This window comes from Dendrobium catenatum, unplaced genomic scaffold (genome assembly GCF_001605985.2).
Source record: "Dendrobium catenatum unplaced genomic scaffold, ASM160598v2 fragScaff_scaffold_231, whole genome shotgun sequence".
Lineage (NCBI taxonomy): Eukaryota > Viridiplantae > Streptophyta > Magnoliopsida > Asparagales > Orchidaceae > Dendrobium > Dendrobium catenatum.
In genome coordinates this window covers 4104374-4120085 of record NW_021318693.1, presented here as the reverse complement: position 1 = coordinate 4120085, position 15712 = coordinate 4104374, and the positions used below count along the sequence as shown (strand labels likewise).

General features: G+C 34.8%; 2 protein-coding genes across 2 annotated transcripts; one reads left to right on the top strand and one right to left on the bottom strand.

The window, feature by feature from the left end:
• The first annotated feature begins 2299 nt into the window (after positions 1–2299).
• LOC110097978 (fasciclin-like arabinogalactan protein 11) lies at positions 2300–3246 on the top strand. The gene has a single exon (XM_020824667.2). The coding sequence runs from the start codon at positions 2322–2324 to the stop codon at positions 3066–3068; it is 747 nt and encodes a 248-aa protein (XP_020680326.2). The 5' UTR covers positions 2300–2321; the 3' UTR covers positions 3069–3246.
• A 3093-nt stretch (positions 3247–6339) lies between these two features.
• Positions 6340–8990, bottom strand: LOC110097991 (uncharacterized protein At4g08330, chloroplastic). The gene is made up of 2 exons (XM_020824686.2): positions 8802–8990; positions 6340–7017 (listed from the first exon to the last, which is right to left on the bottom strand). The coding sequence occupies exons 1-2, from the start codon at positions 8882–8884 to the stop codon at positions 6621–6623; spliced, it is 480 nt and encodes a 159-aa protein (XP_020680345.1). The 5' UTR covers positions 8885–8990; the 3' UTR covers positions 6340–6620.
• Positions 8991–15712: the final 6722 nt, after the last annotated feature.

Below are 15712 nucleotides of genomic sequence, written 5' to 3'. Positions count from 1 at the left end.
TACGTCCGATCAGAGGACGTAATAATTGTTCATGAAAGCTCCTCCTTCCCTATCATTTTCTCTGCAATGCCCTCCCTCCTAATTTCTACTCACTTTCTTCTCCACCAAATCTCTTCTTTGTTTCTTTCTAACTTGCATGAAGTTTCATTAAAAATGCATAAATTAGTCTACTGGAAGAAGCTGAGCGCCCAAATCCCACATCAAAATACAAATGCCATATCGGAAACACGAGTAATTATACTTTCATTTTTTATAGATGATAATTGTCTCATCTACATTTTTCATAGTTTGGATAACAACTTGCAGGTGTTGGCTTGGATAGCCATAGTTTTTCATGCCTGTTTTAAATTATTAGCACTCTTCGAAGGGATGAAGCTAAATCTATCCAAACATGGGGATTGAGGTTGTATGGGGGAGAATTATCATCTATAGAAAATGAAGGGTAGAATTACTCGTGAACATTGGGTCTTGTAGATGGAGATTTAAAGTTCTACTTGGGAGTATGGTTATCACCAATGAATAAAGAGTGGTTGATGTTCAAAGGATTTAGGTTTAATTTGCGTCAACTTTTTTACTGCTTTTTAAAGTAGCTTTTTAGTTTAAAAATTTCAAATTAAAGCTTCATTTGGGACGGCTTTCTTACATCTTCTTAAAGTAGTTTTTTAGCACAAAAATTAAAATTTTTGTACTTGAAAGATGCTTTAAACAGCAGTAAGAAAGCCGTCCCAAACGAAGCATAAAAAAAATTATATTAAACAGCTGCTTTAAGAAGCAGTAAGAAAGCTATCTCAAACGACACCATAGCGACGATCTCAAAAGTAAGGCTTTGTTTCATAATGTTAGTGAAGAGAAGGCTATGTCCAAGATATGACAGGCACAAAAAGACAGAAATAATAGCAGTGACCCTACTTACAGAAATATTATCAGTTGAGGTTTGAAGGTGCCTCAAAAAGAAATTGGGCAAATGAGAAACAAGGAGAGGGAGGAATATGATTATTTTTGATGGAAAATGAGGGGAAAGGAGCTTTCAAGACATAAAGCCTCATTTTTTTCATTAAATTATCATCATCCTTCCAATATATAAGGTAAGGCAGCTATTATTTATGCAAAAGAAAGGAGGCTAAGATGACATAAATAGCCAAATTATTTTCTACCAAGCCTAATGTATTCCTAAATGTTATGAACATAAGCATAAAATAAAAAACAGGCAAAATAAGAAATATATAATGGCACTAAAATGTATCAGGCTAACTCGTGGAGAGGAAGAGGTTTGGAGTCTGATTCTGATCCAACAAAGTTGAAATAAGTTTAGTTTCACGCAATATGTTCTCAGTCATAACCTTAATTAGGTTAGCTCCAGTTGTGATATGTAAGGATGCTATCCCGACTTGAGCCAATCCGATTCTGGTTCAAGATCGGCATGAAGTCGTTTGATGCTATCCCAAGTTGAGCCAAATCAGATTAAGGCTTCGTTTGGAATGACTTTCTTACTGCTTCTTAAAGCAGCAAAAAACTGTCCCAAACGAAGCCTAAATTTTGGCTTGATTTGATCTCGATTTGATCCAACCATGACTCATTAACCTAATTTTCGATCTTTGAAAACAAATTCTAAGTTTAATATACATACTTATACTCATGTATATACATAAACATACATATGAAATGATTTTTATAATAACCATATAAGATAGCAACTCAGAAACATCTGTGAACCTTTAATTTGGAAGATTTATGACAAGATTTTCCAGCTAATATATTCCCTTACAGAATTTTCAAGACACGCATTAATCATTCCTGGAGTACAAATTCCTATCACCATCCTCCCATACCAAACATCAATTTTGTTAATAGAAAAGCCAAATCAAGCAAAGCTAGGCTGGCATATTATCAAAAGCAAAGTACCACCTTAAGCACACAATAAAATAAAACCACATTCACCAACTAGTTGTTTTCTACTCTAATATTCAGTTGGACAATAATAATATTAAATAAGATTTTATATAATAAATAAATAATAGTATATTATGTTTTGGTGAATAAAGATATTTCTTCAGCAAATCAGGGAAAATGGGAGAGAATTCAAGAGTAAAACCCAAGCTTCACCATGCAGATGGAATGCTTACACCTGATATTGTTTGCTAACATAGCAAGCAATCAGAATCCAACGTCATACATTTGGTGCCAGACACAACCATATTACCTACCATCTCCTCTATCTTCCCTCCCTCACACTAAATCCCACTTATCTACAATCATATATAACTAATGTATGAATGGCCGAATGCATGTGTATGAGAGAGAGAGAGAGAGAGAGAGAGAGAATGGAAGGTTTCTCCACTTATCACTTGGCCACCATTTTCCTTTTCATCTTCAACATTGCCGGTAAAGCTCGAGGACAAGCAGCAGGAGGCCCAGCTGCGGCGCCAGCTCCAGGGCCACCACCTCCACTTAATGTTACAGCTGTGCTGGAAAAGGGTGGGCAGTTCAGAACACTTATTCGGCTCCTACAATCGACACAACTCGATGAAAGAATCAGAGGCCAGCTTAACAATTCCAATGCTGGACTCACTCTATTTGCACCCTCTGACAATGCCTTCTCTAGCCTATCTCCTGGTACTCTCAATACTCTTACCAACCAGCAGCAGGTCACACTGCTCCAATACCATATCATCCCTACACTCATCACACTATCACAGTTTCAGACAGTAAGCAACCCTCTAAGCACACAGGCTGGGGACAGCAGCCCTGGGCAGTACCCGCTTAATGTGACGACCGCCGGAAACCAAGTGAACATCTCCACCGGGCTCGTTAACACTACGATATCTGGAACCGTGTACTCTGATAACCAGCTAGCAGTTTATCAGGTCGATAAGGTGCTTCTGCCACTTGGTATATTCAGGCCCTCAGTGCCTGCTCCACCCCCAAAAGCAGACAAGAATGCTTCAGCACCTACTGAGGGGCCTTCCTCGAGAGATTCTGCAGATGCTTCTTCCATCAATGAATGGAGACCCTCCAGATTAGGGCTTCCATTTGCTGTCGCTGTGAGTATCTTGTATTGGAGCTTTTGAATAGTTCATGTCATTACTCAACTTTGAATGTCAAAATATGTTATGTAATTGATGCCCCATGGTTCTCGACTTCTTGTATTTAGCAATGGAGAGTTTTGATTGATATTTGACGTACACACATGGTCTGTAAACTATATGGTTTCTTTGATTTATTGATTTATATTTGGCTCAGCGTAGTGTGGCTACTTCATCATATCATAATGTGTCATTTGCAGTTAACTGTGGCCATCAAGTGTATTGAGGAGATCAGGATAGCTCTCTACTCACCTTATATTCGCTTATGAGAAATTCTTCATTTGTTCGGAACATGGTTATGTAAGAAACATTTGTGTATATTAAACTATTAAAATTGTAAAAGAAAAAAAAAAGTTTTTTTAAACAGACATACAATCTTTGCATATTTAGATCATTCAACCCTTTCCCAGAAATGTTATTTTGAACAATAAAAAGCATTGGTATGTCATTTGGTCGATATCTAAACTAAACAACCCATCTTACCATAAAAGTACAAATTTTAGGAACTTTTTAATCCAGAGATAAAGTTCTGTTCGTTACATATCTAAACCAACCAGGTTTGAGGAATGACACAATAGGTTTTATGTATCACCTTCTATTTTGAAATATACATCGAATAAGTAGAAAATTCACAATCCTGAAAATACCCAGTCATCCACTACCTGCATGGAATAACCAGGCCTTTTAACCGCGTGTAGCGGGTATGATTACAACATGTATGTTCCAAGTAATAAACAATTCTACACGTACTATACCAAGTTTTGAAAACCCAATTGTTATAAGAGGTAGTTCATTTTGAGAATAGGTAAACCAAATAAGGCTAGAAATTAAGTTAAACCTGGCCCAAAACCACCTCTTTGTGGTTCCTAGAAGGAGCTCATCATTTAAGGGTGATAGTCATGTGAGTCACTTAAGCCTAACAAGAACTGGGTTTTGATGTCTAAGTAAAAGTATTTCATATATCAGAACATATCACGTTCTATGGTCGATGAATAAATCCAGCATCATATTGAAAGTTTTGGAAGATTCTGGATAAAATGAATAAAATAATAAGTTTTTGCCAAATAAGTTTTGACAGTCACAAGGAGTAAAATCAACGGCCAAGAAGAATGATGAAAAGTAACTTGAGCTCTACGATGAGAGAATACAAAACTCATGTCAGGGTTCCTTTTTGTAAATAAGTTTGAAACTAATATTAATATTTCACCAGAATATTCATCATATCAAGCATGAATCTCGATGAAATATTTGAGTTGAAAACTTTTAGAATTAAATTCAAGGCCATCCGATTTAGGCAATATTGTAGTCCAAATGATTATTTTGAAGGGACGAATGCAAATACACCAAAATTATTCTGATCAGAATCCAAATAATTTAAATAAAACATGTTAAAAACTTCGTGATACTAATTGAAGTAATAAACGACCTTCAAATTTTAAGAGCTCACAGTTAAAACAAGCATCTCGATGAGAAAAATTCAACGAGCCCAATTTCACTCAAACCAAATGTCAGTAATGTATGGCTGTCCAATAGAATATTTGAGAATTTTGACTAAAATAATCAAAATATCACAATGTAGAAAATTATATATAGACACCATTTTTCACATGAAGGGGAGTTTGAACTTTTCGCTGAGATGAGAGAGAAAGAGTTTAGGGATCTAATGAAGTCCAAAGGCTTACCGAAAATCACCATTAGCGACTATCATAGCTTAACCACTGTAGTCCAATTACTGCTCTCGACCATAATCACCTTCTATGCAACAACATCCATGTGCGACATCGCTAATAAGATCAATAAATACTGTCGATACTAATGTTGATGCCTATCGCCACAAACAATATTGACGCATGCCATCTCCAATAAGTTTGATGCACGTCATCGACATCAACTTTGATGCATGTCATTGCTAATAAGACCAATGCACACCATTGACACCTAAAGGCTTCGTTGATTGCTATTGCCAACAAAATTGACATATGCCATTGCAACAAGGCCGATGTTGCTGTCAATGCCAACACCAATGTCAACCAACTTCATTGTTCGTAGTTGTTAATAACATTGATGCAGGTATTGCCAAAGCCGATGCACATTGTCGTCACTAATGCTTACTTCGTGTCATACCATTGCCAACAACATCGACACATGTCATCACCAAAAAAGCTGACGCACACTATCACCAATAAGGTTCGTGCATGCCATCAACATCAATGCCGACTCTCGCCAACTATGTTGTATGCCGTTGCTGACAACATTGACACATGCCATCACCAAAAAGGTTGATGCACGTCACTGACACCAACATAAACTAATTGACTTTGTCACCCATCGTCACCAACAACATAAATGCACGCCATTAATAACATGACAGATGCATGTTGTCAACATCAACCCCAACCCATGTTGTTGCCAACTTGGATGTCACTCATCATCACCACCAGTACTAAAGCTTGATGTTAACATCAAAGCTTATGTTAAATTTATTGGTATTTGATCTTCTTTCCTCAAAAGACAAAGATCAAATAAGCCACCAACGATCGTTTGAGGACAATTCAAATGCCTCAAGACATCTCCACTTCACAGTAAAGCCCATTTTTCCAGCGCGTTTAATATATATTATATTGTAAATACAATTTCCCAGGTATCGTGAGAGAAGAGTAAGTCCGAATCTTATTGTCACGATTAGCTGCATCCTAGAGATTTCTCTTTAGGATTACCATATAAAATTCCTTAACACTCCTATACGACAACATTAAAACTTATGCTCAATTGGTCGCAGCTAGAGAGGAGAAAAAAAAAGGCGAGACGATGTGGAGAGACTGCGTGTCTAACCGTGGTGGACCAACGAGTCGCGCTCTAATCGCGCGCCTTCACCCTCCATGAATTTTAGCAAATATTTTTGCTTTTGGAGTTATATGCTAAAAACAGAGTTCAGTATGTAGACATAGTATTCAACTAGATAACATGATGAATCAACAATCAATGCAAAATCTCAGAAGTCCCCTTGCTATCAATTTATTTGACAATTCATTCGATCTTTTCAGTAATCCCAATACTTCTTCGAAATACATAACACTGACCATTTATTCATTTGGTGCGTTCTTGTTGATAATTTGAAATCCTTCACTCACATTTAACGAAAACAAACTAGGAAGAACCTAATGACTATGCCTCCAAATACGTCAACCATACACCATATTCCACCACATAACAAACAGGTCTGAGTAGCGTCACAGGAAAAACATATGACCAAGAATTCTTGCAAACCAGAAGCAATTTTATTACTGAATGAGGCATATTTACAATAATATTAAAAAAAAAAAAACAATATCCTTGCAAGATTCATCATGGAATCCCCTGCAGGTCTTCACACACGCCCATGATGAGCAGGCTTATGTATAGCAAACTCATCTTACATAAGAACAATCAACTAATCAAACCTTTCATACCAGCAAAACTCTATCTAGATTTCAACGGTCAGGCAATTTTTCACATAAACAATAATAGAAATGGGAAAATATAACATATTCACAAACTTCAACGAACTATAAGAGCAGTACCCGACTCTTCTGAGGTTGGCTGAAGTGCACTAATTTTGATGTTATACTTCTTAGAATTCCCGATCGAGCTTGAATCAGAGACATCTGACCCCATAGAAGATGAAGGCAAAGGTGAAACCTCCTCATAAGCACTGCCAACAAAGTTCCCACACTGGCGGCATTGCAGCTTTGTCTTATGCCTGAAGAGCCCCCATGAACGTGTTGAATTGAAGTATGGAAAACAACTAAGCTCATCAATCTGAGCAAACCTGCTCTCATCAATTGAATAGAAGGATACAATACCCTTCTTGATAGCTTTTCTATACTTTGTCCCAATGTTGGTAGTATTCCGATGTGAAGAACTCAAATTCAGTGAATAACCACAAGACCCACAACTACAAATTCATCAACTGCAATTAGCATTTATAATTTTATAATAGCATATGACATCAAGTAAAATAAAATACAAAAAAAAACTGAAATTTGTAGAAAGCAACGCTAATGCATGTGAGAGTTATTGGGTTTAGTCTCAAATTGCATAGATGAAAAATATATTAGCGTAGAAATACAAGTATTGGGCCTATATGTTGGATTAAGTTTTTTGATTAATGTGTGCTGATCGATTGGCTCAATTAAAGCCTATGATGCATAGACACGGATACGGTGACACAGATATGACACGACACGGACACGAGACATGTCAATTATTGAAAATATAGGATAAGGACACAATGTTAAAGTTTTTATATTTTAAAAATAGTGCATAAAAAATAAATAACTATAATTTTAAAAATAATTTAGAAATAATAAATCATTTAACAAGAATTTGTGCTTAAAATGATGAATATTAGGATGTCGATAGTCAGGCGTCGATGTCGTTTATCAGTCATCGAGAGAGGAGATGAAAATACCTCAACTGCCAAAGAGAAATGAAAGTGAGAATATTCGATGAATGAGGTATTAAGTGCGGACGATTGATTTGGTGTTATGGATATGAAAAAAAAAGGTTAGTTTTTATATTTTAAATAAGTAAAAAATTTAAATAAAAGAAATTATATTTTAAAAAAATGCATAAATATTTAAGATACGCTTTTCAGATATGTGTGTTCAATTCGAATTTAATATTTTTTTAATCGAACACATTATCAGCGTCTCCGACACTTGTCGAAGGAGTGTCGGTCACATGTCATGTCGGATAAGTGTCAGACACTGCATGACTCTATGAGGATAAGTATTGGTGCATCATAGATTAAAGGCCCCATTTTCACCATCCTAACAAGTAGAAGAGCCAATGGTTTGGTCGGTATCAAGTAAATCATTAATCATGTGATTTGTAGCTCTTATATCTTCTACCATGGTCAAGTCAAGTTAGAAAATAAATGACTCCTATGTAGGCTATACATGCTTTAGTGTACTCTTCATATATCATACTTGATGCTGTCAAAAATCTTACATTTAGGAGAGAGAGTCATGACATAGAGAGCTCTCACATGGGGGAGATTTGTTCAGACACACAAGAATTATTAGGTTTAGTAGCACTTCTAATAGACAAGAAATGCATTGGTGTAGAAATACTAGTGGCTCACCAATAAGCTTACAATTTTGGTTTAATGAGCGTCCATCAACTACTATAGTGTGCTTAATTTAGGCCCCATTGCCATTCTACCCACATAACAACCAAAACTAATTCATGAAAAATCATAGTTCAGCAACTACGGGGCTGGGGTGGGTTTGATCCAAACAATCCAAGCTCGCATCTTCTCCAATTATGGAAATATTTTCACATTTATGGGCTAAAATTAAAAAAATAATAATTAAAAAAAAGAAAAAAATAAAAAGGGCTAAAATTAAAAAAACATACTAAAACAACCATAAACTACCAAAATAAATTCGTACAAAATTAGAAAGTCCGCATCTTTCTCCATTTATTGAACCCTTTTTCGAAATTTCGAACTGAAACTCGAAAAAAAAGTAACCAAACCCTAATTTTCTTACAAATGCACTAGCTGCTTATGCGACGCCCACTCAACTTAGAACCTACAAGGTAAACTACCCAACTAAAGCATCAACGAAACAACCATAGTTCAGCAACTAAAAAACAAGCGTTTAGAACCAGGTGACAGAACCAGTCCAAAATATTCTTTGAAACAAGATAGAATTGCAAGAGAAAGACGAATACCTATAGCTCACATCCCTCATCGACGACAGCCTCTGCATACTCCCCGACGGCGTACCTATCCCATACCCTCCTTCGAGAAACATCACCAATCCAAGAGAGAGAGAGAGAGAGAGAGAGAGAGAGAGTTGAGAAAGAGAGAGCGGAAGAGAGAGAGTCGGAAGTAGACGAAAAGAAGGGGGGCAGAACCGACTGTGAGCGCTCTCAATCACCGCGGCATTTTTTGCACGGCAGTCCTTTCTAATTTGTTATTGTTTTCGAGATTACGACAGCGCAAAAATATATTTACATGGATGTGAATGGCCGGCGATCCCTAGTTCCAAAATCGAAATTTTAAATTTTTTTTGCAATATGTATCATTATTGTTATAAAAAATAAATTTATCAAAATAAATGGGCGAGTCAAAGTGATCCTAACTGGATTTATTTGAGATGGCGGCAGTTTGTTAGGAAATTAGAATTGTAATAGTTATAAATGGACTGAATAATACATTAATATAAGAGTATTTATTATTTAGTATATGAGTAAAAAATCTAAAAAGTAAGAGTATATTTAATGATAATAATATATTATAATGAGAAATAGGATAAAGTTTTGTTATAAATATTGAATATATATAGTAATAATATTGATATGATGATATAATAATTTAAATAATTTTATTTTCATCATAAAATTAATTGGTATGTTGTGTAGCCTTTAATGAATTAGATCAATCAATGGTGATCCTATCTAATATTTATTTGATATATTCTCGACAGTCGTAGTCCTTCACTATTTGGCACCACATCGAACAATATTAACTCTCGATAAGCATCATTGCATATGATTTGGCACCGCTATCGACTAATATTGACTCCTAGCATCATATGTATCCATATGTCTATTATTAATTTTTGTTATTGTTCATCGTCTTATGCCCATCAATGACCGATGCCAACATTTTTTGCTCTCCAACTTTTAATGTTTGTCATATAATCTCCATTGATATCTAATATGGCCATTGGGCACTGTTATTAAAAGCCCCATACAATTTAAGTTTTTATAGTATAATCCCATTGTCGCTCATCATGTGAAGGGCAAATCATGGTGATCAATAGCAATAAGTGAAACTTTTTTAACTAGGCTAGTCCTTTTTTTTTTCTTAAACTAGGGTAGACCTTATAATACTTTCCTTTGTAGGATTTTTAGGTCAACAATTTATGTTTGATATGTGTGCATCTCTCTGTGTTTGGTGGATATTCTTACTAGCCAAATAATGATCTTAATGGACATGACAAACAATAGCTTAGACCATTTGGGATCCAAATGATCAATTGCAATTCTAATGTATTGAACATTATTGATAAGAACTCATAGGCATGGAATAATCTCAATTATTCATAAGTTTTAGCATGACTTAAAGAAGCATATCTATGACTTTGTTTGAGACAACATTCTTATTGCTTTCTAAAATATAGTTTTAGTACAAAAATTTCTTGAACCAAAAATTTTTGTAAAAGAAAACTGCTTTAGAAAATAGCAAGAAAGTTGTCCCAAACGAAGCCTAAGACATAAACATTTTGTATTATATGTTTTAATTAGTGGATTTGATTTTTCATTTCCTAGCTTGTTTTTATTTATTAATTTTTCTCTTACATCATCGAGCATGTTAGTATAGAAGCTAACCTGAATTTAGGTTGGGTAGGAATTTACATTTGTTGGATATTCAAAGTAAACTAAGATGGGGCTTGCATATGACTTGAGTTTTGATTTAGCGGGTTTCTCGACTTTATGATAATCCTAACTATTTAGGATGATGCTTACATCCATTAGAAGACCTAAGTTCTGATTTAAAAGATTTGTTAGTTGTCCCATCCATGTTAATTAGGTATAGGGATTGCATCCATTGGATGAACCCCTTTTTTTTGGTTTAATTGGGTATCTTAGCTTTATGTCAGTTCCATTAATTGGAGAATATTATCTTAATGATATGTTTGCTTGTAATTTTTTGGACATGTCTTCAAAGTTTGCAATAAATATGCTCCTTTATTTTATTTGAAAATTTTGATTATTATCTTAACCTTTGTCTTTTTTATTTGGAGATATAAGAATATTTTATAATTGTAAGTTGCACTAACTTGGAAATAAATGAAAGTTGTATTAAATCAAATTTGTAAACTTTACTTAGGTATTGGGGTTTCTCTGGTGTTCTTACTAGATAGATATTTATCATTATTATTAGTCTTATCCAAAATATCAACATACGACTTTATCAATCCTCTTTTTTTATTTGTATCTATTGACAACTTCATTAGGCATTGAAACAATTTTATGCAAACCTTATTACAAAATATCCATGCTATATTTGGTTTATCAAGTTTTTTTACTAATCCTTTGAGATTAATTTTGTTTGTCCGTATTTTTTTTGTTCTTTTTTACCCTATTTTATATATATCAAAATCATCTATGTGTACCTTATCTTAGTAGATGCTAGTCCCATCATCATCCGTCGCAATCTATCATTTCTAGCTTTTCCACTCAATTATTAATATTTTCATTTTTGGCATGCTTAACTTATTTATGAATGAATTCTTTATAGCCCAAGGTAGATCCATATATATTATAGCTAAATTATTGAAATTTCATAAAAAATGTTTATTTCACTATGATATTCTCTTATTACATAATATTATCGTGGCACTTTTTTCATTTTGTCCAACTTGATTTTAATCAAAGAAGTACAATATGTGATAGGCTATTATTAAGGATTTGAAATAGCCTACTTGTGAAATGATAAGATAACAACCTCCAGGATGATTCATTCTAATAATGGCCCAAGAAGAGTAATAAAGTAGTAACAAGTTAGTAACTAATGAATTAATAGTCTTTTACATCAATAAATGAGCCCCATTTGGAGAAATTACAAAGAATGAGAAAAGTCTCTCCCCAAATATATGTTCCTCCTTTTTATCTCCCGACCCAATTTTTAAAGTTGTCAAAGAACTCGAATCTATAATATATTAAGAGTTGTCAGTGAACTTGAATCCACCATTTATCATTTGCCCAATAATGGGTTCATAATAATTGTTTTGTTGTTGTACTTCTCCCTCTTATTGTCACCATTGATCCATTCCACCAAATTATTGCCATTAATCATCCTGCATCAAATCAAGAACCACCATTGTGAAAGAACACTAGCCATGAGTCTCTACTGATTATGCATTTCCATTTCTAAAGATCACGAATCATATTTTGATTGAAGATCATGTCTTCATGCCAAATCTTCAATCACATTATGTTTTGCATATATTTTCACTTGTGTAGATCCATCACCCCCTTCCAAAGTTAATTCCACAAATCCTTTCACCTCCGCGCTGGTGCCAATCTCTATAAATTCTATCATCCCATTTCTTAGTATATGTCCCAAACCCAGATTTGAACTAGTTAGTCGTTTATCTACTATCTTCATCTTAGATCCCACCCACTAATGATCGTTGATCATCCACTCCTCCCTTTAGATATCCCACAAGATCTATCAATATTCATCTCGTAATCGAATTTTGCATATCAATCCTTCCACCATTGCATCCTATATCTATGGTCATGTTCCAAATCTTGTGATGTTGTTCATTCCACTATCATCTCTTCCCACATCTAAATCTACCTTTGCCTGACCATTATCCAATTCTCCCTCACACCAACCTCAACTCTATCCATGATCTTCTCTACAAGATCATCAATATTACATTTGTAACATCACTTCATCTCATCTTTTACCACATCAAGATTTAAAGATTTAAAACTCGGTTCATTTAAGAGCCCTTCACAGATCCTTCTCATTTTAGATAAAAAATACTTATCACCTCCCATGCTATCGATAACCACTTGGTCGACTTGACAAGAAGGTTGGTTTGAAGGTAGGTGGCAATAGGGATATGAAAAAGACTCAATGTATAGTGATATATTAATAAGCTTGTGGATGATTAATTCTTAGATTAGACTAATAAGAGTGGTTAAAGAGTAAGAAGTTAGTTATCAATGAATTAGTAGTCTTCTATATCTATAAAAATATCATTTATTTGTAGATATTAAAAAGATTGAAAATAATAAGGTAAGTCTCTCCACAAATGTCTCATGCTCTCTATTTAACAACCCGATTTTTGGAGGTTCTAACATACTTGAATTTGATGCTTATCTAAAGTTGCTAGGAAACTCGAATCCACTAGTTTTACGATCCCAATAATATAGTCATAATAATTTTTCTTTAGTTTCACTACCTTTTGTTGCCATCATCAATCCATTCAACCCAATTGCTGACATCAATCAATAACCATTATTGCATAATACCTACACCCATGGGTCACCACTAATTTCACAATTTTGTTTTATTTAGATCAGTAAGCTTATTTCAATTTATGATCACATCATTGCTCCAAAGCTTCAACTTCTATTATATTTACTACAGGAAAATGCACTATTACTGGAGGACAAAATCTGCCGGTAACACAAGAAATATGTCGGAAAATCTTTATTTTCGGCGAAATACCGGCGAAAACTGTTCCAACGATAATTCGTGCGTCGGAAAATCTATACCGGCATAAGATTTCTGCCAAAATTTTTTTTGGCAATTTTCTGGTGCAAATTTTGAGAAACCATCGTCTTTTAAGGTGGTAAATTACCAACGTATTTTCCTGTAGTTTTCCAGTGGATACTGTACGCTGGAAGAACAAACAGATAATTCGCCACTCCCGGTCGTCACACTATTAACGGTAGAAATTACCGGCGGATATATAACCGAAAATTCCTGCGCAAATGTACGCCGGAAATAATGATTTAGTTTCATCGTATTGTGTTGCTGGAGGTGTTTCCGACGGATAATCCACCGAAAACCTGTAACAGATAGAAAAAAAAATCACATGACTTCTAAAATTAATTTCCATAAACCAGAATAGAAAAAAAAATGCAATACTATATACATTCAAACATCCAGCTCTAATCAAGAACATCACGAAACATATACTCAATAATAAAAATAAGAATAATATCATCAACAAACATCAATAATTATATAACAATAAACAAGTGCATATGTCCCTAAAACAAACAAGTAAACATGTCCACAAATCTTATTTTCCTCGTACTATACTCGGGTAGTTAGCAAAATAGACTTGACTTATCTGATAGCAATGATGAATGTGTCAAACTTTGAATATCTCCTGCCTCACTTAATTTCTGTTATACCGTAAAGCAGATGTATTCTAATACCTCTAGTATGTACTTGATCAAACCACTCACAATTGAATAGATAGACATTATTCCTTTGACCAAGATATTTCAACTGTAATACTTCCTGTAATACCTTATAGTACTCAGAATCATCACCTGTATGAGTATTCTCTCTTACACATATACCAGAATTCTCCATCTTTAAACCTTCTCACAAAATTTTGTTTGAAATTTGTAAATATTAATAAAAAAAATTGGATAACATTTCACAGCTCCCTCTCTTCTATTATCAATTACATGAACAATATCATCAACAAAAAGCATACAACAAGGTAAAATATATATCCTCTTACAAATATCTAGTGAGAACATCCATAAGTAAAGCCAAGTGCAAACACCAAGAGACATTTTCTTGCAAATGCCTAGTGAGAGCATTCATAACAAAAACAAATCAAAAGCATACACAAAGATACTTTCTCTTACAAATGTCTAGTGAGAACATTCATTACAATAGCAAAAGTATACACTATGATTCATTCTCTTGAAAACTTCTAGTGAGAACATTCATACCAAAACCAAAAGGCATACACCAAGATACCTTCTCTTACAAATGTCTAGTGAGAACTTCCAAAATCAAGGTAATGAGATAATACCTTCTCTCACTGGTCGCGTTCGGGGCAGCTTTTGGTGAAAGTCGACGAGGGTTCGATAAGGACAGCTCTCGGATGCCAGGAAAGAAATGCTCGCCGGTTCGGTTGGGGCAGCTTACGGAAGAGAGCAAAGAGAAGGAAAGAAATGCTTGGCGTTGGGGCTGCTCTCAGACAATAAGTGAAGAGGGTTCGATCAGGGCAGCTCTCGGAGGTGAGAGAGGGAAAGAAAGCGAAGAGGGTTCGGTCTAGATAGAAATGAGAAGTCAGATGGAAGACGGGTCAAAATAGGGCTTGTACCGACGTCTTTCCAGCTTATTATATTATTGGAAGATAATACACCGGTCACGTTTTGTTGAGTTTAAGTATGCTGGCGCAATATTCGATGGTAATTACCGGTGGAATATGCTCCGGAAACCTTTAAAATATCGGCAGAATATGCGTCGTTGTTTCAGCGGCAGAAATTAATTGCACCAGACATTTCATCGTTAATTTGCCGGCAGTAATGACAAATTTTACCAGAATGTCCGGCAGTAATGACAAATTTTCTTGTAGTGGTTCGACATATACCTTTGTCATTGAATATGTGCTTACTACCTTTCAATGCTAATTTCACAAATTATCCCATCTATTCTCCAACATAAATCTTCACAAATTCCATCACCCTAGTTCTATGCAAATGCCTCGACCCCATATCAACACAAGTCTAGTAGATTACCTCCTCGATGTCACTTCATCCATGCATTTCCTCTTGTAAATATTCAAAAGATTCACAACTCTAGCCATCCAAGACCCGTTCATAGACCTTTCCATGTTTAGATGAAAAATCTTTATCGTCTCCCACATCATCGGCAATTATTTGCTCAACCTTCAAGATAAGGATGCTTTTCATGTGCGGGTAATGTTAGAGTTTTAAAATATATAGTATCTATGTGTAATGATAGAATAATAAGCTTGGGGATAATTAATTCTTGTATTTGGCTAATAAGAGTGGATAAGTACTAAGAAGTCAATTAATAAGGAATTAATAGTCTTATACATCTATAAATAATCTCTATT

Bases quoted from the DNA above. Each gene is read 5' to 3' on its own strand.
- LOC110097991 (XM_020824686.2), bottom strand. From the start codon at position 8,884: ATGTTTCTCGAAGGAGGGTATGGGATAGGTACGCCGTCGGGGAGTATG. The intron at 7,018-8,801 runs GTATTCGTCTTT...ATGAATTTGTAG, and splicing joins ATGAGGGATGTGAGCTATAG to TTGTGGGTCTTGTGGTTATT.
- LOC110097978 (XM_020824667.2), top strand. From the start codon at position 2,322: ATGGAAGGTTTCTCCACTTATCACTTGGCCACCATTTTCCTTTTCATC.